The sequence below is a fragment of the Trifolium pratense genome, linkage group LG7 (assembly GCF_020283565.1).
Source record: "Trifolium pratense cultivar HEN17-A07 linkage group LG7, ARS_RC_1.1, whole genome shotgun sequence".
NCBI classification, from domain to species: Eukaryota; Viridiplantae; Streptophyta; class Magnoliopsida; order Fabales; family Fabaceae; genus Trifolium; species Trifolium pratense.
The window spans coordinates 17,686,752-17,713,549 of NC_060065.1; the positions used below are offsets into that span (position 1 = coordinate 17,686,752).

Sequence of the window (26,798 nt, forward strand, 5' to 3'; positions counted from 1 at the left end):
TCTTTTAAGTTTCACAAGTAGTAAACAAATTTGGCAAATTATTGGAAGAAAATTTACATGCATAGAACATGGCATGCTGAATCAACCTCATCTTGTGAAGAATAGATAATGAGTTATGTAGATGTATCTTTTGACATAATAGATAGCCAATGTAAACAAGCTTGATGGCATTATCTCCTTTTATCAAACTTATTATGTTTATCAAGGTTTATTTATTGCTATCTGAAAAAACTAAATTAAGTTTGGAAACTAATTCAATTCAAATGATTTGAAGTTATATTGTACTCATTGAATAGTGACTAACTTGAAACGGTTTAAAGATAGGGTTATGCTAGCAAACAATTTAAAGATGGGGTTATACTAACAAGTGGTTCAAGGACACTCGTTAAACATATAAAATGTAGAAATTTTGTATTGAAAAAACAACAGTTTTTAAATTTCAAACAGGTTGAGTATACCATTTTTTAAACATAACTTTTTATTATTGCGTCAAAAAACATAACTTTTTATTATAAGATATTTTAAAGAGTTGTCTTCCTCATCTGGTTGGAAAATAAGAACATCAGTTCCCTGAATTAGAAAAAAATAAAAAAAATACAATATTATCAGTTATCCATGAGAGATGAATTAAAAACTATTCCTACAATAACAAGAGAATACATAGGAAAGTATCATATATGAGTGATGTGATTTATTTGATCTTATCTACCGGACTTAAGTACTTTTGAGACTATTTGGGATAGTTTATGAAAAGTTTATGACATGTCCATAAGCTGTTTTTAACTTATTTTCGTAAGTTTTTCATGATAGCTTATGAAAATAAGTTACAGTTACATGAAAATAGTTTGACTTTATTTTATTTTTTTGAATAAATAATTTATCCAGAAGTTCTTATGCTATAATATTACTTTTGATATAATTCTTTTTTTTTTGGTTAAGACTTTTGATATAATTCTATTAAGGGCCCGTTTGGTGCGCAGGATAGCATAGTGACAGGATAGGATATAAAACAGGATAAGGATAGGATATGATAACAGCAGGATAACAGTTATACTCAGTTATCATATCCTGTGTTTGGTGCACACAGGATAACAAACATGATAACTATTATACTTGCTCATAATAATATGATAAGATATATAACATATTAAATTGACAAAATTACTATTGTAAAACAATTGTTATTTTTTTAAAATTATTTTGTAATACTTTAAATTTTATAAATAAAAAATATAAATAAGTAATCAAATAACTTTATATAATTTAAAATAAAAATCATGAGAAAATAATCAAGTTTAATTTTTTATGAATCATGATCAAATAAATAACTCAATAATATATACATGTTAGATAAGCCAAATAAATATATATGATATATCTCATACGTAAATAATAAAACTACTATTGCAAAAGAATTATATTTAATTTTTTATAAAATTTAAATTAATATCCCTATTTGTCAATTTTTTAATAATCATTTTACTTTAAAATATTGTAATTTTAGTAAAATTTTGATTTTTTAGAATATATAAATTACAAAATTACCCCTATGAGAAAATCACATATATATTTAAAAATTAATTATTTTATTATTTATATTTTATTAATTTTATTTTATGTATTTTAAAATATATTTTATAAAATAAATCAGTAATATTTTTTTCTTATCCTATCCTGCCGGTAACCCAGCTCAAATTCAGGATAAGAATTATAACTAGAGAGACATGATAGGATAAGCTTCAGGATTAATTTATCATATCCTGCTGTCTCACCAAACACTGGATTGAGACATGATATGATACAGTTATCCTATCCTGTCTCTTATCCTGTGCACCAAACGAGCCCTAAAACTAATATTTGTTAACATGAAATTAGCGTGGTTTAGATCGAATGTTCATTAATTTGATGTATATGTTATCCGCATTTTTTCAGTAATATAATATTTTGTTTAGAATTTAATTTATATGCACCGTCAGTGTAAAGTTATTTTACACATGCGTCCAATAATATATCGACACATCATGTATGGTAATTAGAAACACATGATGTGTCATATTCATTAAATGATGTGGCAACGCGTCATTGGATGTATGTGTAAAAAATCTTTACACTGACGGTGCACAACAATTAAACTCTTTTGTTTATGTATACAAGTGCTTTGTATTACATTTTTTTTTGAACTGGCTAAATATGATAATTCTTGCACACTTAATTTTTCATATGAATTACTCTCCAAAGTAGCAATTTGTGATTTTTTTTTTGGTGAATAGCAATTTGTGATTTATTTAAGAAATGTGCAGAAATGTTTGGGTATTTCTAATGAGATGAAGTCTTCAAAGTAATTGCTTCATGATCATCGTTCTTATTGATGATTATCAACGTGTGTCGGATACTATAAGGAAATATATTTGTTTTTTTTTTTTTTGAAACAACAAATTTTATTAGAAAACCTCAAACAATGCATGAAATATGCCAAGCGAGAGAACATGATACATAAGGGACAAAATAAAAAATAAGGAGCTAGAACCAAGCCTCCTGAAACACACAAAAACACCAAAACTAGAGGGCACACCATAACAAGCCTCCACACACCAAAATAAACCACAGCACGCCACCTAAACGAGGTCCATAGCTAGAGGGCACTCCACAGTCTCCAGGCCACCAAAGACAACATCAACACGACCTACGAAAATGCTACTAGACTCTAACTCCCGATCTCGAATCAAAAGTATTTCCAACATGTTACATTGATTTTGTTGAAACTCAAATGGTTCAACTTATTATAGTAGTAATTATAGTGTAAGTCAACCACTAGAGCGTGTGTTAACATTTTTGAATTACTCCTCCGTCTGACACAGTTGACTGTTTCACGCATGCCGATGCATAACTTTGATGATTAATATTTTTAATTGGATAATAATAAAAATTATAAAAATTTGATATTTTGAAAATACTCATTGAAACGAATTGAACAACATCTTATAACGAATTAAACAACATCTTATACGCTAATATTTATTTTTGTTTATTAGTAGAAACATAAGGTCAAAGCAACATATGTGAATAGTGTGCAACAGTCAATTGTGTCAATCAAATTGGGACGGAGGGAGTATTTTTTAACAATGATTGTATACTACGAAGCCCTAAAACATGACACTTTACCGATACGATACGAGAAAATTTTCAAAATTCCCGATACAATATGATACAGCCAGGATACGTTATTTAAAAATTATATTTATACATATATATATATATATATATATATATATATATATATATATATATATATATATATATATATATATAGAGTCAGGATCCGTTGACACCAACTAGTTTGACACCAAATGTTACACCTCTCAATAACGTTTTAACCGATATAAATTTTATAAAATCCACCGTTGGATTGAAAGTTTACATCATATAGATCATTTGTGTAAAATTTCAAATAAATCCAAAATCATTTGATATGTTATTGAGATACATCAAAATTAACGGTTTTTGTATTTTTTTAAATGCCGTTAATCTTTATGTGTCTCAATAGCATATCAAATGATTTTGGATTTGTCTGAAATTTTACACAAATGATCTATATGATGTAAACTTTCAATCCAACGGTGGATTTTATAAAATTTATATCGGTTAAAACGTTATTGAGAGGTGTAACATTTGGTGTCAAACTAGTTGGTGTCAACGGATCCTGACTCATATATATATATATATATGCACAATATACAAACATAACTAAAATCGATAATGATAAAAAATTAACATTCAAATTACTCAAATTGAGCAAACAAGTGACAATTACATATCTTAAGTTAAGTACTACCTAGGGGAGGGGGGTGAGATGGGTAGCTCAACTAGTTAAGCTAGTTGAGCTAAGGGTTAAGGAGTTGAAGATTCAAGGTTCAAGTCCTAGCAAGGAGAAAAACTAAAATAACAATATAATATACTAACAATTTGTTTATAAAAAATTATGTACTAACCAAAAAAGACATAGTTGGTAACGTCATACTGTAATATTCAATACTTAAGAGGAAACACAAATTGTATCAGTCTCCTTTCCTACGTTCCCATCATCAAAGATCATTAATTGCCCGATAGTTTTCCGATACGCGTATCGGAGAAGTATTCGACACGTATCGGTTATATACTTTTAAGAAAAATAATATTACTGGTTGATACTTTTCCGATACGTGTATCGGAAAATATCGAACGAGTATCGGTATCAACTACGGGGCTTCACAGATTTGTTTATATGTCAGGGAGTATGCTTTAGAGATTTACCGTGTGTTCGTGTGCGGGACAATATAGTCGAATTGAATCCTAATGTCAAACGTGAATATTTGGATTCAGGAAAGCTAGTGGTAATAATTCTTTTGTAAGATGTTCTACATAAACTACCACACTTTTGCAAGATGCATCATATCGAGGATCTTTCACAAAATACCACTTACGGCTTTTGCATTTGCATCGCAATACAATACCATCACAATTAATGCTTTACCCAACCGGTGTTACCACCTAGTGTGTAGCTTAAGAACTTGGAAAGATCATAAACACGTGAAATGAAACTTCAACACTAGATGACTGTTTGCGCGTGTTTTTGAATTAACCTAGCTATAGCCTTTATTGATTACGCGGTGGGTAACATTTTATAGTGGCATAATTGGGTAAATGACTTCAACACCGTTGATAATATCACATAAATTAACATTAAAAGAATCATATTCAAATCACTTATCAACAATTAATCAAATTTGTTTAGTAAATAAAAGATAAGGGACCAACTTGAAACATAAAATAAAGATAAAGAACTAAAAGTGTAATTATTTTACACCAAATCATCTACTGATTATTTTTTCGAATAAAATTTAATCCTTGGAATTTTCAATTTTGTTGTGATAATGTTTAGTACATTATCGTAATGTCTTTTGCGAAAATTCAATTATTTTTTTTATCAAGAGATGAATTAAATATAAATTTTAAATTTTTTGCACTCAAAAATTTATAAATAAGTTATCTTTTGTTAAAAAATTCATAAATTTTTATGGAAAATGTTCTTATAATATTATAAACATAAATACAAAAAACCATTTAAAAATTTGAAAGTACACAAGAGTTGACTGAAAAACATGACAAAAAATTGTGACAGAAAATATTTGAAGGACCAAAAATCGTGACAGAAATATTTGAGGAACCAAAAGTTGCTAAAATAATTTATAGGACTGAAAATGAAATTTGAAATATTGACAGGGACCAAAAACTTATTTAATCCTATAAAAAGATATTTTTTCCATAAGGGTGACTAAGTTAGTAGTAGCTAGTGGGACATTATTGGAGGGGACGAAGTTCAAACTCTAAATATTTCACTTCTCCATACTTATAGTGTGTGAATCTAGCCACTGAGCTACTACCAAATATAAACACAAATTCTACATTGCTAAAGATAAAAAAAAAACATAAATATGCTTACAAACTCAAATATCTAACTTAATAGCACAAAACAGTTTTGCCTACTTATAATATGATAAACTCTAAGCGACCGTAATGTTTATGCTCCTAGATTCGCACCATTGACGACTTGGTCACTAATAGTTGATCAAAATTGATTTGTCAATTTGAACCAAATGAACACCTCAACAAGATGAAAAATCAAACGAAATACCGAAAGTAGATGGAAAATCATTCCAATGAGAAGATGAAATCACAAAAAAAAAAAACCCAAAAAAAAAAATCTTTAGGATTCGAATCCAAAAAGATGTACGTGAGTGATTCGAATCCAAAAATATCCGATGAAAAAAAGAAGAAAAACATAATCTTAGGGAAAAAAAAAAGAATTTAGATGAAGTAGAGCAGACAAAATAGACATATATATTGTAACCAAAAAAAAAAATGACATATATTTATAGCTAATTAAACAATGAAACCAAAAAGGAGAGAAAAAGGTGAAGCGGATCAGCCAGAAACGGATTTGATTGATCCATAAAAATTTATCGAATCATGTCTGGCCCGAGCCGGCCGGACGGCGGCACAAATGATGGTCAAGAGTATTTGTAGAGTCTCCCGTTTACAAAATGGATACCCCTTGAGACACACCTCAAGAAATCATCGTCCGTATAAACACTACTAAGGTTTGTATAGTCTCTGATATGAGACTTCATGATCTTTTTCAAAAGTTCAAAACCATGTGTTTAATTTTCTTACCAACTTCCCTCCAAATTTCACATTGTTCCAACACAATCTAAATCTATATTCATCCTTGTTACAAAAATAAATAAATCATATTTATCCAATCTATTCATTTTGTCACCCCAATGCATGACCTATACCCAAATCAGTTGAAAAAGTCTTTGGAACGCAATTACGTACACTACCCAGACCCGAGAGAGAGAAAAATATATCTCTCACCAGTTTCTCTAAATTGGGGACAATATATGGTACTCAAATTATTTTCAGGATACTTCGAAGTTCCTGCTATCAAAACCTATTGAATGATAGTTTATAAATCTAACTTAAATTGGCAAATAAGGGAAGAGAGAAGACAATTTAAAAGTATTTTGATTTTTAAGAGTTTTGGATTAAATTCATAATTTCCAGTTATTATTTAGAGTAAGAAATTTAAAAGTTGCATTCTTTCATGAATTGACTGAAATGAAAAGATATATTAGTTCATACTTGAACTCATCTATCATAAAAGAAAACGTCCTAGAATTTCAAATCCACGCATAGACACACCTTTTAAGAAAAATTATTTAATTCCATTATTTTGGAATCTTTCACACTTAGTTGGTACAAGGTTACAAGCCTCCCAAATCCCAATAGTTTTCCCTAACACAAGCCACATCCATTGTAATCCCTAGTAAGCAAACACATTTTCATAGTCACTAACAAGTAGTAAAACAAGGGCAATATTAGAAAAGTACTAGTTGTGTTGTGAGTCATAAACGATACATGATACATCCCATCCCATCCCATATATATATAAAGTGCAAATTTAGGGTCCAAGCAGGCCTATATTGCTACCGCGACCAAGCTTCATATCAGGATTAGGAATGATCAGCTTCCATCTGATTAAGATGGAAACTACCCTCGTTATTCTTGTGCACCTCTACCTTGAACTTCTCTTCCTTCTCTCCCCGCTTGACCTTGAGTAGCAAATTAAACTTAGCAAAATCATCGATGACCTGCACAACAATTTAGACATCCATCAGTGATGATAAAACAAGAATCCTGTAAGCAGCCCAAATGCAGATTTTCTTGTTAAGGGGCAGCATGCAAACACGTAGTAAAAACGGCTCATAGAACTTGTTCAAAAAGAAAAAAGCATGTGAGAATATAGTACCTAAAGACAACATATATAACAATTTCTTATAAACCACAGAAATAACACCAAAGTTGTTGACTTAAACTGACTGACTACTACTAATCAATGCCCCGCTGGTCTCAGAAATTTATAAGACAAAAGCAGCTTCAGAAGATATTATAAGCAGTTAATAGGATAATGCCAAATGCACTTTTCAGATAAATATTATACATATAGGTTTTTGATAAACAAGCATTGGCACATACGATGATCAGGTAATAATATAAAATAGTAGAGCAATATAAGAACTAGCTCAATATGAACACACTAAATATCCAATTACAGCAACCAGAAGAATCACAAACCACTTTCTCATATTGGGTCCTAAGTAACATTCTCCCATGGCCAAAATAAAGTTTCGGAGAAATAATAAGGGAGCATTTAATTTTTATTTTTTCTTAAGTAAAAAAGCATTTTTAGTTAAAAGATACTGTATTTACAAACTTATTGAAGTAATATAAGTGTTTTTTGAAAATATGAAAAGAAAAGGATCTAAAAAATCCACTTAAGTACTTTTCTCACGACCACAGAGAATTTTTAGGGCCCATCTGGTTTGAGTAAATATTTCTATTTTTATTGTTTTCAATTTTAAATTCTAATTAAAAAAACCTTGTTTTTAATTTCACTTCTATTATTATTATTTTTATAAAACTTGAAATAAATGAGAGCATCTATATGATATTTTTCTAGTGTCGAAAATATAAATATCAAATTACAACCGACAACTCATGTGGCAGTTCAAAACCATTTTTTAAAACAAACAATACAAAATAAGGAACTGACCTCAGCCTTTGCATCAGTAACCTCATGGAGCTCATAGGGCACTAGTGAATTTGACCTCTGCTGGATGGTCTTAATAGCATGATTTGCTGCATCTTGAACTTGAGGGTCATGTGTTGGCACAGACTGCCATCCTGGCTTGTGGCCATCTAATAATAAAAGCAAAACATGGTATTAGCAAACACCTGAAGTTCAAATGTTCAACAAGAAATACAAGAGAAATGAAGCAATCATAAGCTATGTAAAGGAACTTTGTACATCAATTATCAGCTAATGACTGTAATTATAATTTATAACGGCTAGATTGTCCTTTGTACTTCCAAAATAACTGAAACTTTAACGGAAATCCCTGATAAAAATCAGGCCTCACTCCTACAAGCCTATTTCTACATTTTCAGTGGAAATTGCCCATGGATAAATACCAGTGCACACAGTGGCGGGTGCACATACACTTCAACATTTGAAAATTCCACATACTATCCTATTTGTTTCTGTTTTGCATCCCCTGGATAATTGAGTTTGCACCATATAGTCAATGTCGATCTTACCTCTTCTAGAGAGTGCAGAGTGACATAGTAATTCAAAGCATGTTTATTATTATTTAATAGTTTTCTGCGTAAAAAAAATAGTTTTCTCAAATTTCCTGCTTTTTCCAAAGAATTTTTAAGTGTACATACTAAATTTTTTTTTATAATAATTGTTAAATATTGATAATGATAATGCTGTAAAAAACAGAAAAGATAATGATAATGATAATAATTCACCTTCTAATTTTTAAGTGTAAAACACTAAAACTTTTAAGTGTCAAAAAGTAATGTAAATTATAAAACTTTATGTGATTATTAAAAAAAATTGCATCCCCTGACTCAGGGTCCTGGAGACGCCACTGAGTGCACATAAATCCAAAGTAAAGAAAACTCTATAAATTCACATCACACATCCTGATATAGTACTAAATATGAGTTGATACATCCCTATAAGACATGAAACCATCTAATTTGTAATCTTTCCCGACATTATGAATTCTTCAATGCATTTAGATTCAATTCAATATAACACTCAATCTTCCAGTGATTGGTCCTCACTCCTCACTACTTACCTCACTGACTAAAACCAACACTAACTCCAAGTTCACTCTAAAGCAGGATTTATGATGCACGACAATTTTGGCCTTCTAATCACTCAAATGCGCAGATTTTAAGGTTGTTTTGCACAAACTAAGAAATAGCTTTGGTTAATAAGCAAATTTCAAATATACTCTTGTCTTTCATTCCTCTACCGTCCACTCACTCATTTAGCATATCTTTTCATTAATTTAAGTGTCAATAATTGATACAAAAAGTAGTCCACATAACCTTGAAATTTGAGAACAAGTTATAAATAGAAACAAATGTTTACTAAAAAAATTAACAAATAAATAGGGACGGAGGGAGTAAATCTACTACACCCCTTCAAACACCCCTATTAATAGCTAGATTATTAGTCATATCAAGAAGTATACGGTCTACACAAAATGGCATACCCTTTAGCGCACCAAGATCTGCAGAGGTAAATGATGGAGCACCACCATTATCAGCATGCTTGAACTCTTGAAGTTCTTTAAAGTTCAACCAGGGTTTTACCCAGACTTGGGCTTCATAGATCTTTTTTTCACCCCCATCAACAGCCTCAAGAGTAAGATAATGAAGTGTACCAGCTACAACCTGTTCACGTGCTTTCACCACCCTTGCAAACTCCAGAAGAGAATTCTTCAACACAAAAATAACAAATCTCAGCAATCCAATAAACAAGTAACATTAGAACAGCCTAATGACGACAAACACAAGCGAGCTACCCAATTTCTTAACATCCCCTTATTTTGGATCAAACATGTGTTATGAGATTCAACACATTCATTTATCCAATCAACACAACACAGGGTTCGAACTAATGTAATTAAAAGATTTTTTCAGGCATGAACTAGCATTTGGAGGGAACTATACTGGACTCTGACTAACCGAGAATGAAACCAAATACCACTTGATTTAACTTCTACGAAATGAACAATTCACTTTTAAGCAATAAAAGTACGTAATCTTAACTTGTTCATATTTAATGCTCATGATTCATGAATACCAAATCATAGATTTGTTACAATATCAATAGTTGATTTTCTCATAATTTGATGATCTTTATTCTTTACCCTCTAATAAAGTGAATAGCTCATTAGAGAAACCAAATCATACTTTAAGATGTTATGATCTCCCAAGCAGTTATAGAATGAGGACAATGTTTTACTGTCACAGTTGATCAAATTCAAGATAGATGACAATTGACAAAATGTTCTACTTCTATTGAGTTTTCTTTTAAGAAAATGTTATGAAAAAGAAAATAAATGTGTAATATACTCAGGGCCTGTTTGGTTTGGCTTATTTGAGCTTACCTATTGGCATATATTCTGTAAGACTGTTTGGGAGAACTTGTGAAAACAGCTTACGACAATATTCATAAGTTTTTTCAACTTATTTTCATAAGTTCTCCATAATAGCTTATGAAAATAGCTTGTAGCAGTAGCACATATATAAAAACACAATTTATCTTTATTTTATCTTTTGCTATAAAAATAGCTTATGCAAGCTTATGCATAAGCGCTTGTGATGTACGGTTTTGCAGCTGTTTATCCAAACAGACTGTTAGGGCATGTTTGGATTTGTTTACTTGAGCATATCTAGTTAACACAAGCATAAACTTGGTTATGACATGTCTATGAAATGTTTTCAACTTTTTTTCATAAGCTCAAGAAAGCAAATGAAAACAACTTATAGCTTATATTGAAAGAGTTCTGTTATAAAAATAGCTTATATAAACATTTATTATGCTATAATCACCTGATTAAGCTCTTTTATCAAAAAGGGTCTTATTATATTTATATTCAAAATTAATTAATATTTTGTCAAGTGATTAATAGTGAATATGATGACGACATGCATCTATTTTAATTTTTCATTCACAAACCAACAAAACAAAGAGCGTTTATTACAGAGTAACTACAATTAGAAACAAAATATTGGAAATTCAAGAAAGAACACTAATTAGATAAAAAATAAAATAAAAATTACAATGAATTTTTTATGATGACAAAAAGAGAATAGAATAGAAGAGAAGGAATAAGGAACCTGTTTGGCGTTGTGTTGATCAACAGCGAATCGAGCAAGAGATTCAATTTCATCAGAGTTTTGATTGATTGGTGAATCGTGAATGCCTCCGCATAAAGTAGACATTGGCGCGTGATCGAAATGGGTACAATCTGCAGAAGATTCTAGAAAATTGAAGGTAGCGAAGAAGAAGATGAAGAATGAGATTGAAAATGAAGAAGAAGAAGAAGAAGAAGAAGTTGGTTTCATTAAGGAATGCTTTGGTTTAACGCAGTGAGTAAGTAAAGTGTTTGTGTGGGTGGCAGCGCCGTATTTATTGGTTTAAACGCGCGTTGCTTAGCATCGAAGCCACGTATTTCACACGCTTGTGCAGGTTAAGAAACCGATTTATAAATATATTTATTTATTTTAAGAGTGTGCATTTAATTTAATTTAATTTTTATTTGATGAAATGAAAAATTATTAAAATTACCAATAGTTATTTGGTTTAGTGGTGATTGACGCTGAACTTGGTAGGGAGGACCGCGGTTCAATCCCCACAACTGCGATCACGAGGGGACTGAAACCACTGGATGCCAGAACTGACTTTCGAACCAGATTCAACTAGTGGTGAAAAACAAAAAAAATTATTGAAAATTCACATTTATGTTGGATATAACTTATTTCTAATTTTATATCTTAGTTCAAGCTATTTAAAGTGGCCGAAGCATGAAATAGATTGTTTTATAAAAATAAAATAAAGAGGCACGCAAGGTGAGTTTTTACATTCTCATCGTTTTTTTTTTCATATGCATGAGCCAAGAATCGAACCCTTAATCACATGCTTAAGGGACCAATACCCTTATCACCTGAACCATTTCATTGTTGATTTATCACCTTAATGTTTTATTTCCATAAATGATCGAATGAATTTAAAAAAATCACTTTACACACTCGTTAACATTTGTCCTTTTTAGAAAATAAAATAAAGAGGAAATGACTGTTACGTACTCCCTCCGTTCCAATATATATGATCTACTTTGATTAAATGTACTATTCATTTATCTTGTTTTGACCGTGTTTTTTTTAATAATATATAGATGTAAATATGAGTATATAAAATCTTGTTTGATTTGTTTTGATAAATATTTTCAAAATATCAAATTTTTATAATTTTTATTAATAGATAATCAAAAATACTAATGATCAAAATTATGCATTGCTGTACTTGCAATGGTCAATTAGGTATTATATTTTGGGACCGAGGGAGTATTTTTTTTTAAGGAGATGGTTACGTTTCTTGCTTACTGAGTTTTACGATTTTAATTAACTTATCATTTTTTTGCGTCGAACAAAAATTAACTTATCATTTTTTTCTTTTTGACCAAAAATTGTTTATTTTTTAATAATTTTTTGACCAAAATTTAAAAAATTAATTTATTAATAATAAAATTAATTTAAAGATGGTGTGAGTGGCGCCAAAACCCAAAAGCAAATTTGAGGAGGATTCTATTCCGTCAAAGAAAACTCAAATCAAGGGATTTTCCTTCGCTCATCATTACTACATATCAATTTCATCAACGCTCCAAACGCTTACCGTTTTCAATTTCCCATTTCTTTCTTTCTTTCTAGGGTTTTGTTTCTTGCTCCTTTCTTCACAACAATGGCGTCCACACCTCCTTCCTTCTCTCCTTCTCGCACCACATGTGCTTCTCTCCTCCGTCAATTGCAGGTTCCTTTACCCACTTCAACCTTTTCAATTTTTTTATTTATTAATTTTTTTTAATGAAATTTCAGTGGCAGAAATTATAGATTTTCATTGCAGTTCCTTTCTTTTGTGTTATTTTTCCTTTTTAGCTTATTTGTTTCGGTTAATAATCATAAAAATATCAGATTTTGTTGTTGTTGCTGAATAGTTTAGTTATTACTTAATCTTAGGTGTACACAGTTATGGACGTGGTATGGCACATGTGATAGATACTTGGATTTCTTAACTATTTGATTGGTAGTTTGATTTTGTTTGTCGGTTTGAAAAATATTTGTTAGGAGATGTCAATTTGTTATATGCATCTCATTAGTCTCTGCAATTGCATGCATAAATACCTCTCATTGATAATCAACTTTTATCGGCGATTTACGTAAAAATTTGTATGCATGTGAAAAGGGTACATTAATTGATAATCACCTTTTTATTGGTGGTTATCTTGGTTTACCTTAAAAATGTGTATGCAAGTGAAAAGGGTACATTGATAATCACCTTTTAATGGTGGTTGTTTGTTATCTATAATTTTGTCAAAAAATAATTTTAGTTATCTTTAATAGAATGAATGGTACTAGAGATTTATATGGGTGTACTCTTCCAACAAAGGAACGAATTGGTATTGATAAGGATAATATGGGTGTACTTTTCCAACAAAGGAACAGATTAGAATCAGCCTTAATGTGATATGCTGAGTTGTTTTCTTATTGATGGGATGTAATCTTTGGTGAATGAATTATTAATTAATGATCTAAAGTTTTGTTTTTCAGATGATATGGGATGAGATTGGGGAGAGTGACACTGATAGAGACAATATGCTTCTTCAACTGGAGCAAGAGTGTCTTGACATTTATCACAAAAAGGTTGAGGAAACCAGAAAGCACAAAGCTGACTTGTTTAAGTGGCTGGCTGATGCTGAATCTGAAGTCACCAATATTGCTTCTTCTCTTGGGGATTCTGTGATGTTCTCACGGGTATGTTCCATTGGCATTCTCTTTTGTACTGTTGCTGTTTCTTTTAACACGGCCAGTTTTATTGAATATCGGCCATGGCCCTCTCCGCCATGGCCTATTTAGGCTGATATTGTGAGATTTTCCGCCATAGGCCAATATAACGGCACCACATAACAGCCAGTATGGCGTGATTTATCACGACACTCTAAGTACAATTTTCCATTATATTTTTGCTAAGATTGTGAATCCCTAATCTAGTCCCTGAAATTGTAAGGGTCTGACTTTGATCCCTAAAATTAACAAAATTTCAAAACTGTCCATCAAATTGATTATCTTCTATCATATCAGTCGTTTTGTGAGAATTTCAAGGACCAAATTGATCAACTCTAAAAGATTAGTCGAATGTCTTCAGCCATATTGCGCATTTTATGACCATTTCAAGGATTTAAGTGACCAACTTCCAAAGATTAATAATGTGATTGAGTTTAAATTTTGAGATCATTTTAAAATTTTCTTAATGTCATGGACCAAATTGGCCTATCTTACAATTTCAATAACTAATATGGAACCTAAAACTTTCCAAAGTTGGACTTTTTTTTGAAATCTTTTATAAGCAAATCAAAATGTAGTTTTAGCATTTATAAGTTACTTAATAATCAACATGTGTAGTTAATAATTGCAATCCTTAGTGTTTAGTTAGATAGAAGACTGTATTTTAACTCTTAATAATCAACATGTGTAGTTATTTATGAAATTGAATTTTACAGACACATTTTTTAACTGTAATCATTATCAGATTTTATGATTAATTATTTTCTTCAATTTTTGTGTGTTAATAATTGCAATCCCTGTTTGATCATTCCCAAATCCTTATGTTTGCTCCGTTGCACAATTAGAATTTTGCCAATTAATTTGGTAGATAAATACTCAACTAACACAGTTCCGCATTTGAAAGGGAAAGGGCACTCTGAAGCAGCAACTAGCCAACATCAGACCTGCCTTAGAGGAGTTGAGGTCAAAGAAGGACGAGAGACTCAAGGAATTTTTAAAAATAAAGTCCCAAATTTCTCAGATATGTGCTGAAATAGCAGGCTGCGGACAATCGAAAGGTGTCACGGATCAAGATGTTGATCAATGTGATCTGACAATGAAGAAATTGGGGGAACTCATTTCGCACCTCGATGAACTTCAAAATGAAAAGGTGCTACCAAATTCAAAATATAGTTGCATAATATCGACACTTCCATATGTTTTTTAGTTTCCTAAGTGTTAGCCTAATATTGCTTATTTTCTCTCCAATCAGATGTTGCGCCTGCAGAAAGTGAAGAGTCATATCCGTACTATTAGTGAGCTTTCAGAAGTAATGTCAATTGATTTTTCGAAGACATTAAATGATATCCACCCAAGCTTGAGTGATTCATCAAATGGTGCATCGCTAAGCATTAGCAACGACACTCTTGCTAGCTTAACTGGGGCTATTCATTCATTAAAGCAGGAAAAACAACAAAGGCTACAAAAGGTCACTTTTTCTGATCTAGATTAAATACTGCATGTGTCTCACTGTTGCTATTGAAAGTAGTACAGGTGGATCATCATATTTGATACAGCAAATGATCACTGTAAAAGCTGTACCAACAGTTACTGGTTTAGTGTTAAATGGTCATAAGTATCCTAGTCAACTCATTCATTTCTTGCATCGAATTGCAGTATCTTTTGATGCTCTATCTCTTATTTTCTTGCAGCTTGCATAATTATTTTGATTTTCTAATATCCTGCTTTGTATGCAATTGGAATTTGGAATAAGGTGATTATGCAATCAGAAGAAAGTGTATTAGACAGTAAAACTCAATGCTTTAAAAAATAAGGTTGAAATTTATGTTAAAAAAGGTTTAAGATGCAATGAACGAAAGTAGTCGATGGCGCGCTATAGTGGCATTCTAGCGGTGGAGCGGAGCGGCAACGTGCTGCACCGATGAGAAGGCCGGTAGCAGAGCGGAGCAGTTAGCGATAGCATTCGCTCCAGCCGGGTTAGCGGAGGCCGCTCCAGCCTAGGGGATAGTCTGCTTTTGTGTTTTCATGGAGCACGAATCACTTTTTATGGCTGAATTCGCCGGATCAGCGCCATTACATGGTCTCCGTTTGCCGCCATCGCATGATTTGGTCGTCTTACGTGATGCTTTGTTTCATTATCTTAAAATGTCATATGTTCCAATATGAAGGAGATAGTTGGCACTAATTAAATAATAGTAAAAATAATTTATTATTTCAGTAATTATTAAATATTGTTTTAAATAAAAAATAACTACATATGCATATATTTAGTATAAACATAAAAATATTTAGATATATATAGTCATAATTATTATATAGTTATATATTAAATAATTCAAGTAGCGGCTATCCCGCTATACGCTATCCTGCTATCCCAGTTTTGGGGTTGGCCGCTCTGCTATCCAGGATTGACTACTATGAACCAAACTAAGTCATAAATATTGTCTTTTCTTTATTACTGGAACTATTCTTTTTGTGTATGGGATGGGTTTGCTTCTTTTCTAATACTCCCTCTAGTCCTTATTATAAGAAAAAAGTTAACTTTTTAGATTCATAGAACGATTGATGTATTTAGTCCTTAATATAGACCAAATACATTAATCATATTATGAACCTAAAAAATAAACTTTTTCTTATAATAAGGACTAGAGGGAGTATGACGCGAGGGTGGAATCATGAGGTTGAAAGGGTACTATTGTTTTAATTCATGTAAATAAATAAGAATGGATTGCATGTCTAACTTTGTTATTGATGGAGCAATTTTTTCCAACAAGTTCTTGAAGATTTATGAATATAATTTTACTTTCTTGCAGATACAAGAACTTGCTAAATTCTTGGTAGAGTTATGGGATCTTATGGAGATGCCAATTGATGAGCAAAAGGCCTTTAGCCATGTTACTAGATTAATTTCAGCATCAGTTGATGAAGTGTCAATCCCAGGGTGCCTTTCTGCTGATGTAATCAAGCAGGTGAAAACTTATATGACTTGAACTTGCATCGCAATTTTACTTGCATAGTTTGAATTTTAGTTGCTTGATTATTTATATTTATGCAGGTTGAGGTTGAAGTTCAGCGCTTAAATGTTTTGAAAGCTAGTAAGATGAAGGAAATAGTGTTTAAAAGACAGAATGAACTTGAAGAAATTTACAGAGGTGTTCACATGGATGTTGACAGTGAATCTGCTAGAAAGATTCTGACCAGACTCATAGAATCTGGTACATAAACTATGCCTAAAGTGTTATTGATTTTTTTTTTTCCTTGAAAAATTTAAATGCGGCTACTTCGAATGTACCTTTAGTTTCCGTATTCTTTCCTCTTAAATACCCTCTGTAACTGTTGTTACAGACTTATACGCGCATTCTTAATATCTGTTCTTAGTTTCTATTTTCATTTAATCACATAAGCTTTAATTGCTTTGCAGGTAATATTGATATGTCTGAATTGCTTCAAAACATGGATGATCAAATCAGAAAGGCCAAAGAGCAAGCTCTAAGCAGAAGAGACATCTTAGATAGGGTGGAGAAATGGAAATTTGCAGCTGAGGAGGAAAAGTGGTTAGATGAATATGAAAAGGTAGATACCATTCTTAAGTTTATTTCAAATTATTTTATTCTTAAAGAAGCTATAAATTGATGCAGATGAAATTTATCACTTTAGCGGACAAAAATGTTATTTTTTCAATTATATATGATTTTTTTTAATTGTTTTCAACCCATATGTTTAGTTTAATCTTGTCAAAAGGGAACTTGATGACTGTCATATGCACACAGGTTACTATTGTTTATTGTTGTTTAATGGTAATTCAATTTCAGTTTATTTGGTTTCCCTTTTTAATACTTAACTATTACCTCCTCAGTCTCATTATAAGTGTCTTATTTGCCTTGTGTGCAGTTCTTAAGAAAATGATTAATTGTGCTGATTTCATAAAACAGGAGTTTCATTTACTAAAGCACCCTTATTAATTGAGTAATCAGGTGGATTAAAGATATAAGAAATAAGGATATATGAGTGAAAAATAAAATAATTAATCCGTTGTATTCTAAAGTAACAAATATTTTGAGACAGAAATATTACAAATGAGAAGCTTATAATGAGATGGAGGGAGTAACTATTTATGAGACTTTACCTAATAATCTAAACTTAGATACTCACAAGCTGTGGGCACCTCTTCTTAATAAAGTTGATTTTTAGCACTAGGTAGGGCGGATCTGTGTATTGTCCACGCTTAAAACCTCAAATATCCTTAGTGTAGGAGATATAAAATCATTTATTTACAAGCATTCACTCATAAATCTAGTTATTAGGATAATTAATCATCTAACAGTTTACATGTAATATATGCATGTGGATAGTATAACATCTTATAGGTTCTCTATTTAAAGAATATGATGATTCTGAGCAATTTGTAGTTGAATGATTTAAAATCTTTATTGTGTACTTTGTAAATGTGGTAAATCATATATGTCTATGGTGCATAAAAGAATATTAGATTTTAAACATTCTCTAGTTTGGTCATTTTGCATTATGTTGAAAATGAAATCATAAATGTTACTGAAAGCTATACTAAGTTATCCATGAATGTTATCAATGACATTTGTGTACATTGACTTTGAATATCAGAAGTTAATACATCAATTCTAACTACAAATATTTTATATTCCGTTAATCAATTAAAAATGTTTGATAAACTTGCTATTGTTTTTATTATTTAGTAGATTAGATCTATTTTGAGAAAGATAACAAAATATAAACAATTTGCTATTTTCACCGTCATAACAGGATGAAAATCGATACAGTGCAGTAAGAGGAGCACACAAAAATTTGAAGCGTGCAGAGAAAGCACGGATTCTTGTCAGCAAGATTCAATGTGAGTCATTATTTAAGATTTTACATTTGTAGTAGTTTTAGTTGATCTAGAATCGTGATGATTATAAATTTTTTATGCCTTCATGTTAAGGGAAACCTGCGAACTAGTTGCTGCGTATGCTTGAATCAGCATGCTATTAAGATGTTAATGGTATTCAGAACACACTGAAATAGTAGACCAATTAAACTGCGGACAAGCTTGAGTGAATAGAAACTCTTCATAATTTTATAGAAGTAATTCCATGTATGACCATATATAGTTTTGATTATGTGGTAAAGGTACCTGTACTCAATGTTTTTAAAATTGGACCAGAAATCAAATTGATGAGACCTATATAGGTCATGCTTCAATTGGTTCAACTATGATTGAAATAGATGACTTATAAAAAAATGTAATAAAGTAAAATAAATATATGCAAAAAGGTGAACCAACCACAGTTACTGTTCAAACAGTTTTGAACCAATTGGCAAACTGGCCAAATTCCTAGTTCACCAGGTTGAAACTTTCCGATTCGGTCTAATTTTTAAAACATTGCTGGAGGTAACTTCCTTTCTTATTTTTTATGTGAAAGAAGCCATTGGAATATCCACTTATATCTGACCAATAAATATTTGAGATGTTGTGTTATAAATGAAAAACTCTTGGAGTGCAAACCATAAATTAACCAGCAAAACATAGGTAGATGTTAACTTTGGGATGCTAGAAAGCTATCCAAAATATATGTTACTGCTATTATCTTTATCTATCTGAGAAATCTTAACCAGGCGCACAAAGGTTTTCTGTTTGCCAGTAGCTACTGAATATGCAACCTACAAACTGAGAACTTGAAATTTCTAACTGTGATCGACTAACAAAGAGCTGTTCATATGGGGGTGTTGTTGGCAGTAAAAGTCTATATAATTTAATGGTGTTATAGGACTATCTAATTTTGAAAGTGAATCCAAAACCTTTATTCTATGTTCTAAAGCTGGCAGATTAGCAAAGATTAAGTAATCATTCTTGTTTCTCATAGCGTGAATATCATATGTGAAGGACTGAAAATAATGCTCTTTTCAGAAAAAAAATCACATATAAGTGCAAAGCTCCAGGTAACTTGCTGCTAGTTTCCTCATTGGTTTAAGACTAACTATCCTTCAAATATTTTACTGTGCAGCTATGGTTGAGAATTTGACTGCAAAAGTGAAAGCATGGGAGGTGGATAAAGGAATAACTTTCTTATATGAAAAGGTGATGCTGACTATACTTCATATTATTGACTGTAATATGGGGAACATCAGTCAGGTTCTGACTCAAATTTATTTCAGGTTCCATTGTTGCAAAGCTTGGATGAATACAATGTACAACGGCAATTGAGAGAAGAGGAGAAGCGAAAATCTCGGGTATGACATACAGTCATAGTACTTTTCAGTCTCTTTAGTTCTTCTCTTTAATCTTACTTCTTCTATATCATTGAACTAAAACTCTATTTCGAATGAAAATCAATTTGCATTTCCCAGCAAGGGTATGTATATTCCTGCTGATCTTGTTTTGACTTATTGGTAAATTTATTTGAACGTTGTCTATAATTAAGTGTATTTTCTTTAATATTCATGTTTTGAAAAGAAATGTGTTATGAAGGTTAAATTTAGTTTTACTCTTTATAAATATGACAATAGCTATTAATTCCTCCATTTTTTTTTTGAGCAGCGAAAAAAAAAAGAGTATCATTTTGATCCCGAGTCTTTGAAACATACCACTTATAGTCCTTCACCCTAACATTGTTCATTTAAATAATGATGTATCTCACAGAATGAAAAGTCATTACTGCCAATGAGTTGACTGAGGATATATGTAGAAATGATTGTTAATTTAAAATTGAAATAGAATGAAATTTTAGAATATATTTTGTAACTTCTCACATGAAGGAAACAATCTAAATATGTCCTATACCATTTCTCAAATAAATCATGTCTTTACAGTACTTATGTCACAAGTCAATTTAGATGGTAATTGGTTGGTTTTTTCAGCTTCAAAGTTTGGATTACACAACTATTTATTCTGGTGTTCTTAACAGGAGCAGAAACGGCTTACTGAACAACATGCTGTAGAGCAAGAAGCAATGTTTGGTTCAAGATCTGCAACAAAGAAGCCTCTAAGCCAGAGCACTCATGCTAACACCATAGTTGGGACACCGACTGGGCGCCGAATGCACACTCCTTCAGGTCGTTATGGAACCTCAGGTGCAAAGGATCGCAGAGAAAATAACAGAGGGAACATAATTACAGTGAACTATGTTGCTCTTCCGAAAGACGATTCTGTTTCAAGGGGAAATTAAAGCTGCCTTCAAATTAGACTAATGTAAATCATTTTTCTATGTAAATGTGCTTATTCTAGAAGCTCTGTTTCCTTTTGCAACTTTATACAAAAACTTTGCCGTCTACAAATAGAGATTGATGATAACTTGGGGATTTGATTGTGAATTTTTACATGACAGATGACAATGCTAATAGAAATAAATTACAGAAAAGTCATTCTTACTCATTCATGTTAATAGTTGGAATAAGGTCTGCAGTTTCAACTTTTCTGGAGTTGGAGCATATGAAAAAAGCATGATGCTGTAGTCTTAAGTTTTTTGTTTGTGTATCACATATAATGGGATTTTTGAGCTGAAGAGACCTTGTGAAAAAAAATGAAAGCCTATTACTTCCATTTTCTACAACACCAATGGTTCAGGAATTCAAAGTAGGATTAGTTCTTACAACTACAATACTCATTTGATAAAACTTATTTTAATAAACATTTTCCATTTAATAATTATATATCGGGTTATTTGGATGTATCATTGTAGTTTGATGAACTATTGGCTATTTTATTTGGACTGTGTTAATAATTTGATGAGCCATTAGGGTGCATTTCATTATATATATATATATATTAGATACTAATAATGCGCTTCTTTTGTTTTGAGCAACTATTATATCTTCAAAAAGTGTATCTAAATGTTAGATACATTGTAAGGATTTTTCTTTTTTTTTGTTGACAAATTTTAAAGACATTTTTTTAAATATTGCAGAATATATTCCACAACAAATATATTTGAAATAGAAGCTACTAGGTTTGGTCTAGTGGTGAGGGATTTAGATAATATGCTAGAGATCCTGGGTTCGATCATCGGCTTCATTGTAAACAAAAAAAGTATATTTTAAATATGTTATTAAAGAAAAAACATATTGCAGAATATATCTATATTTTTTGTCGCATTATTTGAAAAGATTAATTCATGCAAGTGCAATAAAGCACGACTATGACTGCAAATACAAACAGTGGATTTAAAATTTAGAACATTGCCTCCACTCGAGTCTAGAATTGTTAAATATATGATCAATAATAGAATGAAGCATTCTTGGTGCAAGATTCTCAAACAAAGTTAAATGGTTTTACACACATCAATATGAGAAAACACAAATCACTACCTGTTTAGTGGAATCTGAATCAGGCTTCATTAAAATTAAAATTATTATAAAATAAAATGAAAGAAATTCCACAACTTTTTCTTTGACAACAAATTCCACAACATCTATACCGATAAGGGGGGCTATGCTTCACAAGTGAGACAAGTGTTTTATTATGCACAAGTTTGTTTTAATTTTTGGATCAATAAATCTCACTAGTATATTAAATAAGATGTGATATGACGTTGATTCAATGATAAAAAATAAACGTGTATACGATAAAAGACTTGTATCACTTGTGCATGTCAGGAAAAACGACTAGAATGAAAAAAAAAAGATAGAGAGAGAAAAGAGATAGAGATAGAAAAACTTTATGATTCCCTACATGGATTAGTTGGAATTTGTTACAAAATTATATATATTTGCTCAAATACAAAAGGGGGGTGGGGGAGGAAAATTTGTTGATAAAGGGACAAAATGGGGGGATAATATTGGAAGATGAAGTAAATGACATTCCTATTCATATTCCATTTTTCTCAAACATTTTATTGTTGGTTAACATTATTATTAGTAGGCTCTCTAGTAGGCATAGTTATTGCAAGTGAAGAAAGCATGTTGTTAGTATCACCAACTTGACCATGTTTTACTTGATCTGTGTCATCAATCACTGGCCCTAAATTTCCACTCATTTGAGTACTCTTTATAGGCAAAGGAATATCATCAACTTTTCTCTCTATTTCTTCCTTGTGCTTTCCCCATAGAACAGAATATAAGCCTATCACAATCAAGATTGCACCCATCACACTGCATCCACAATGTCCAAAACCAAATTCTTTAGTTAGAATCATGACATATTCAAATACAAGTTGGAGTAATATTGAAGAAAATATATTATTTTGATTAAAAAAAATCATAATATAAAATTATTTGCATATTATAATAAATTGTTTTAAAATCTTGTGGCAATCAATCAAGCTTAATATATTTTTATTAACTTTTTTTAATAGGAAAAATATATTTAACTAACAAAGCTAATAGGAACAAGAAATGCAAAATTAGCATAACAAAAAATGTACAAAGGAAATAATAATGAGAAAAAAATCTAGGCACAGTCAATATAAATTTAAAATTAGAATTTTTTTTTTTGGTCTTAGAAAATATTCTTATTAATTTATATTAATGGGACATATAGTCTTAATATATATTACATGGGTTATACTAAAATTTGAATTACATATATGTCAGGGAATATTTTACTGCCTATAAATTTTTTGTTTGAAAAAAAATGATTATCATAAGTCAACATATGCTATTAATGGGACATATAGTCTTAATATATATTACATGGGTTATACTAAAATTGAAATATATATTTTTTCTTGCCAATATTTGCTATTGAGGAACATACAATAATTTAAAAGATGGTAACTAAATTTAAATATGCATGTATTGTTTATGTGAATATGTCCATTAATAGAGGGGCATTAATAGAAATTTACCCTCCAAAATAAATCTGTTCTGCAAGGATAAAGGAGCCCATGACAGCAACAATGATCATCATAAGTGGGCTAAAGGCAGTTGCAAAGACAGGCCCTTTCTTCCTAATCACTAGCCCTTGCACATAGTATGCCAAGCTTGAGGTCACAATCCCCTAAAAGAAATAATCATAAGGAAAAAAAAAAATTAATACAAAATACAAATAGTATAATATCTTTTTAATCCCTCTAAACATAAGAAATTTTTACTTTGTAGTCTATTTATTATTAACCCTAAATAAGAAACAATAATGATATGTATTTTTCTGTGAGTCGTGTTTAAGATTGACGAACTACTTGTTCAAACAAAAAAAAGATTGACAAACTAAAAATGAGAAATTATTTGAGAGACCAAAAGCAAAATCCCCAATATATTTGTGAGTATGAAAAGCATAATACAATGTCATTAATTTGTCGTAAATTGGAAAGTAAAGCTGAACAAGTCCTTTTTTATAAGGATTTAAATCATGTGTAAATAATTTCGTAATGTAGCTCAGTTTTTTTTTTCTTTTAAATAAAAAAAATATTATTATAAGGAGTACAAAAAGTACTGAACTTTTACAATCAACAAAATTCAGACTCAACATCCTGGCGTGAATCAACTACTCACCTTCTATGAAGGGTTGCAGAGGACCCGCCCAATCATATTCTTGAAAGTCGGATAAATTCAGAGTTCGTATCCTAAATTCTCCACATTTAAAGTGTGCGAGTCTAACTATTATGCTAATTTGACAAAAAAAATCATGTGTAAATATTTTTTACGTTGTAAATGAATCTTATAATAGTTAAATTATAAAATTAGTTTAACTTTTATCGTAACTACTTTTAAAGTTATACATATGAATAACTTATATCATTGACGGTGCAAAAAGTTTTTACATTAAAAAGGTATCAAAATTAAATTCTTACAACAAAGTTAAAGAAAAAAGAAGATCCTTACAGCATAAGCAGCAGCAAGTAAACTCATATCCCAACCAATCCTCCAAACAGAAAGATTGTGCTCAGCCACCAAAGTAACAGCAATAGCTTGAAGAGTACCAATGAAGACCATAAGTGAAGTTAGACTTAGCTGATGATGCTTATACGTCTCTATAACTTTTGCCTGCCCAATAATTTGTACCATAAATGTTAAAAATTATACACTTTTTCAAACATAAAGTATGTGAATTAAAGTTAGTGCATTTTCCTTTTACTATATACTTTAATGTATGAGGATTTTTTTTGTGACACCCTACTATTTTCTGAAACATCATCTGCTACTTAAGTAGCAAATAACGTTTTTTCCTCAAATTTCTTATTTTATAACATCCGACGCTTAAGTAGAAGATAAGTAAAAATAGGGCGCGCAAAAACCTCGTAGCAGCAAAAAAAAAAAAATGTCTTACTTGCAAAACAAAGAGACAAGCCCAAGCAAAGGTGGCAAGGATAAGGAAAGTGCAGCCTAAAATCCAATCTTTTTCAGAAGATCCTGTGGTGGTTGTTTCATGTGTTTCATTTTGAGGATGTCTATGTTTGGCCCAAAACATCTCCACAATAGGACCTTTGTATAATGTCATTAGCATTGCACCAGCTACTGTCAATATTGTGCCAAATATCTTTGCTTGGCACCTTACTTGCTTTATGTTTATCTTCTCCATCCTTTTCATATTTAAAAATAAATATTAGCAATTCATAAAAAAAAAGGAAAAAATTCTAGTATAAATTAACTGCTTAAAAAAAAATTTAGTTATAGATATAGATATAGAGAGGGATTTCTGATTTTCTGTCTCTGATTTGCTACCTCCGATTTTTTTATAAGAAACAATTGACATTTTAAGTTCATATCTGAATAACTAGTGTATCTGGTCTATATTATAGACTAGATACATCAGTTATTTAATAAATCTAAAGTTAGTACTATATATAAAATAAAGAATTATAAAAATTTAAAATATGAATTCCTTCTTCCATATTTTCCAGGATATTCTCTTTATGAAACATATACCCTTAAAAAATAATCAGGATTTTATTTTAATTTACCTGCATATAACTGCCATCACAAAAGTCATGGCAGGAAGCACGTTACTCATTGCACAAGAAAAAGTTGGTGATGTAAGCTTCAACCCAGCATAATAGAAATTCTGATCAATCACTGGCCTGTTTTGTTAATCAAATACAATAATCACATAATTAGTAAATATGCAACTTTAATTTAATTTTCTATACACTATTACTATCGATCTCAAATTTTATTTATAATCCATGCATATGTACCAGTTTTCAGTCCCTACAAATTAAAAAATTGCATGTTCGTACTCTCTCTCTCGAGAGAGACTAAAAAAAATGTTATAAGACTAACCCGAGAAGAGCTAGGATGAAAATTTGCATGAAAATTCGGAATGTTATCTTTGGTTGACCTTTCCTGGAAAAATGAAACCATAAAAGTTAGCATTAATTTGCAATAGAAATGCGACTTTGTGTTTAAATATGTTTATGATACAAACCTTTCAAGAAAAAATGCAAATGGAGCTATGCAAGCAGTTGCGAAAGCATGACGATAAACGACGAGGACATAGTGACTCATTCCTTGGTTGAGTGAAACCTTAGTGATAATATTCATACCAGCATAGCCAAATTGTAAACATATCATAGCCATGTAGTGTTTACAACTCTCATAGGAATTTGATTTTTCAGTGGCCATTTTTGTTTTTTGATTTTGAGAAAAAAGATTATTTTGTATTGTAGTATTATAGAGAAAAGAGGAAGAACACTTGAAAGAAGGTTTTGTGTTTCTTCCTAAGTAGTAGCATGGGAAGGGTCCTATTATTTATACCAACATGGAATTTAATTGGTTACGTCATATCCATGTACACGTATAATTGCATTTAGTATGGCTCCTATAGTGGGGTTGGCAATATTTGGTGGATTTTATTGGAATAGGGGGCAACTCGACAATGTATA

General features: G+C 30.9%; 3 protein-coding genes across 3 annotated transcripts; 1 reads left to right on the plus strand and 2 right to left on the minus strand.

Annotated features, from left to right (window-relative positions):
* Positions 1-6,742: 6,742 nt before the first annotated feature.
* Positions 6,743-11,654, minus strand: LOC123894558 (cysteine proteinase inhibitor 6). The gene is made up of 4 exons (XM_045944577.1): positions 11,305-11,654; positions 9,672-9,897; positions 8,153-8,298; positions 6,743-7,190 (listed from the first exon to the last, which is right to left on the minus strand). Exons 1-4 carry the CDS (start codon positions 11,530-11,532, stop codon positions 7,053-7,055), a joined length of 738 nt encoding a protein of 245 aa, XP_045800533.1. The 5' UTR covers positions 11,533-11,654; the 3' UTR covers positions 6,743-7,052.
* Positions 11,655-12,776: 1,122 nt separating this feature from the next.
* LOC123894559 (65-kDa microtubule-associated protein 5) lies at positions 12,777-21,422 on the plus strand. The gene is made up of 11 exons (XM_045944578.1): positions 12,777-12,994; positions 13,792-13,995; positions 14,930-15,175; positions 15,278-15,493; positions 16,839-16,994; positions 17,081-17,240; positions 17,447-17,598; positions 18,805-18,892; positions 20,046-20,119; positions 20,197-20,271; positions 20,946-21,422. The coding sequence occupies exons 1-11, from the start codon at positions 12,926-12,928 to the stop codon at positions 21,204-21,206; spliced, it is 1,701 nt and encodes a 566-aa protein (XP_045800534.1). The 5' UTR covers positions 12,777-12,925; the 3' UTR covers positions 21,207-21,422.
* A 1,262-nt stretch (positions 21,423-22,684) lies between these two features.
* On the minus strand, positions 22,685-26,629 carry LOC123894560 (WAT1-related protein At5g07050-like). The gene is made up of 7 exons (XM_045944579.1): positions 26,342-26,629; positions 26,197-26,259; positions 25,878-25,994; positions 25,244-25,496; positions 24,799-24,960; positions 23,823-23,974; positions 22,685-23,127 (listed from the first exon to the last, which is right to left on the minus strand). Exons 1-7 carry the CDS (start codon positions 26,536-26,538, stop codon positions 22,869-22,871), a joined length of 1,203 nt encoding a protein of 400 aa, XP_045800535.1. The 5' UTR covers positions 26,539-26,629; the 3' UTR covers positions 22,685-22,868.
* Positions 26,630-26,798: the final 169 nt, after the last annotated feature.

What these genes read in the sequence shown, in the direction of transcription:
- LOC123894558 (XM_045944577.1), bottom strand. Translation starts at nt 11,532, where the DNA reads ATGAAACCAACTTCTTCTTCTTCTTCTTCTTCTTCATTTTCAATCTCA. An exon ending in ATCAACACAACGCCAAACAG is followed by an intron (nt 9,898 to 11,304) that starts GTTCCTTATTCC and finishes TTTGTGTTGAAG; the next exon opens with AATTCTCTTCTGGAGTTTGC. An exon ending in TTACTGATGCAAAGGCTGAG is followed by an intron (nt 7,191 to 8,152) that starts GTCAGTTCCTTA and finishes ATTGTTGTGCAG; the next exon opens with GTCATCGATGATTTTGCTAA.
- LOC123894559 (XM_045944578.1), top strand. Translation starts at nt 12,926, where the DNA reads ATGGCGTCCACACCTCCTTCCTTCTCTCCTTCTCGCACCACATGTGCT. An exon ending in CTCTCCTCCGTCAATTGCAG is followed by an intron (nt 12,995 to 13,791) that starts GTTCCTTTACCC and finishes TTTGTTTTTCAG; the next exon opens with ATGATATGGGATGAGATTGG. An exon ending in CTGCTGATGTAATCAAGCAG is followed by an intron (nt 16,995 to 17,080) that starts GTGAAAACTTAT and finishes ATATTTATGCAG; the next exon opens with GTTGAGGTTGAAGTTCAGCG.
- LOC123894560 (XM_045944579.1), bottom strand. Translation starts at nt 26,538, where the DNA reads ATGGCCACTGAAAAATCAAATTCCTATGAGAGTTGTAAACACTACATG. An exon ending in GTGATGGCAGTTATATGCAG is followed by an intron (nt 25,497 to 25,877) that starts GTAAATTAAAAT and finishes AAATATGAAAAG; the next exon opens with GATGGAGAAGATAAACATAA. An exon ending in GAACAGATTTATTTTGGAGG is followed by an intron (nt 23,128 to 23,822) that starts GTAAATTTCTAT and finishes TTGTGGATGCAG; the next exon opens with TGTGATGGGTGCAATCTTGA.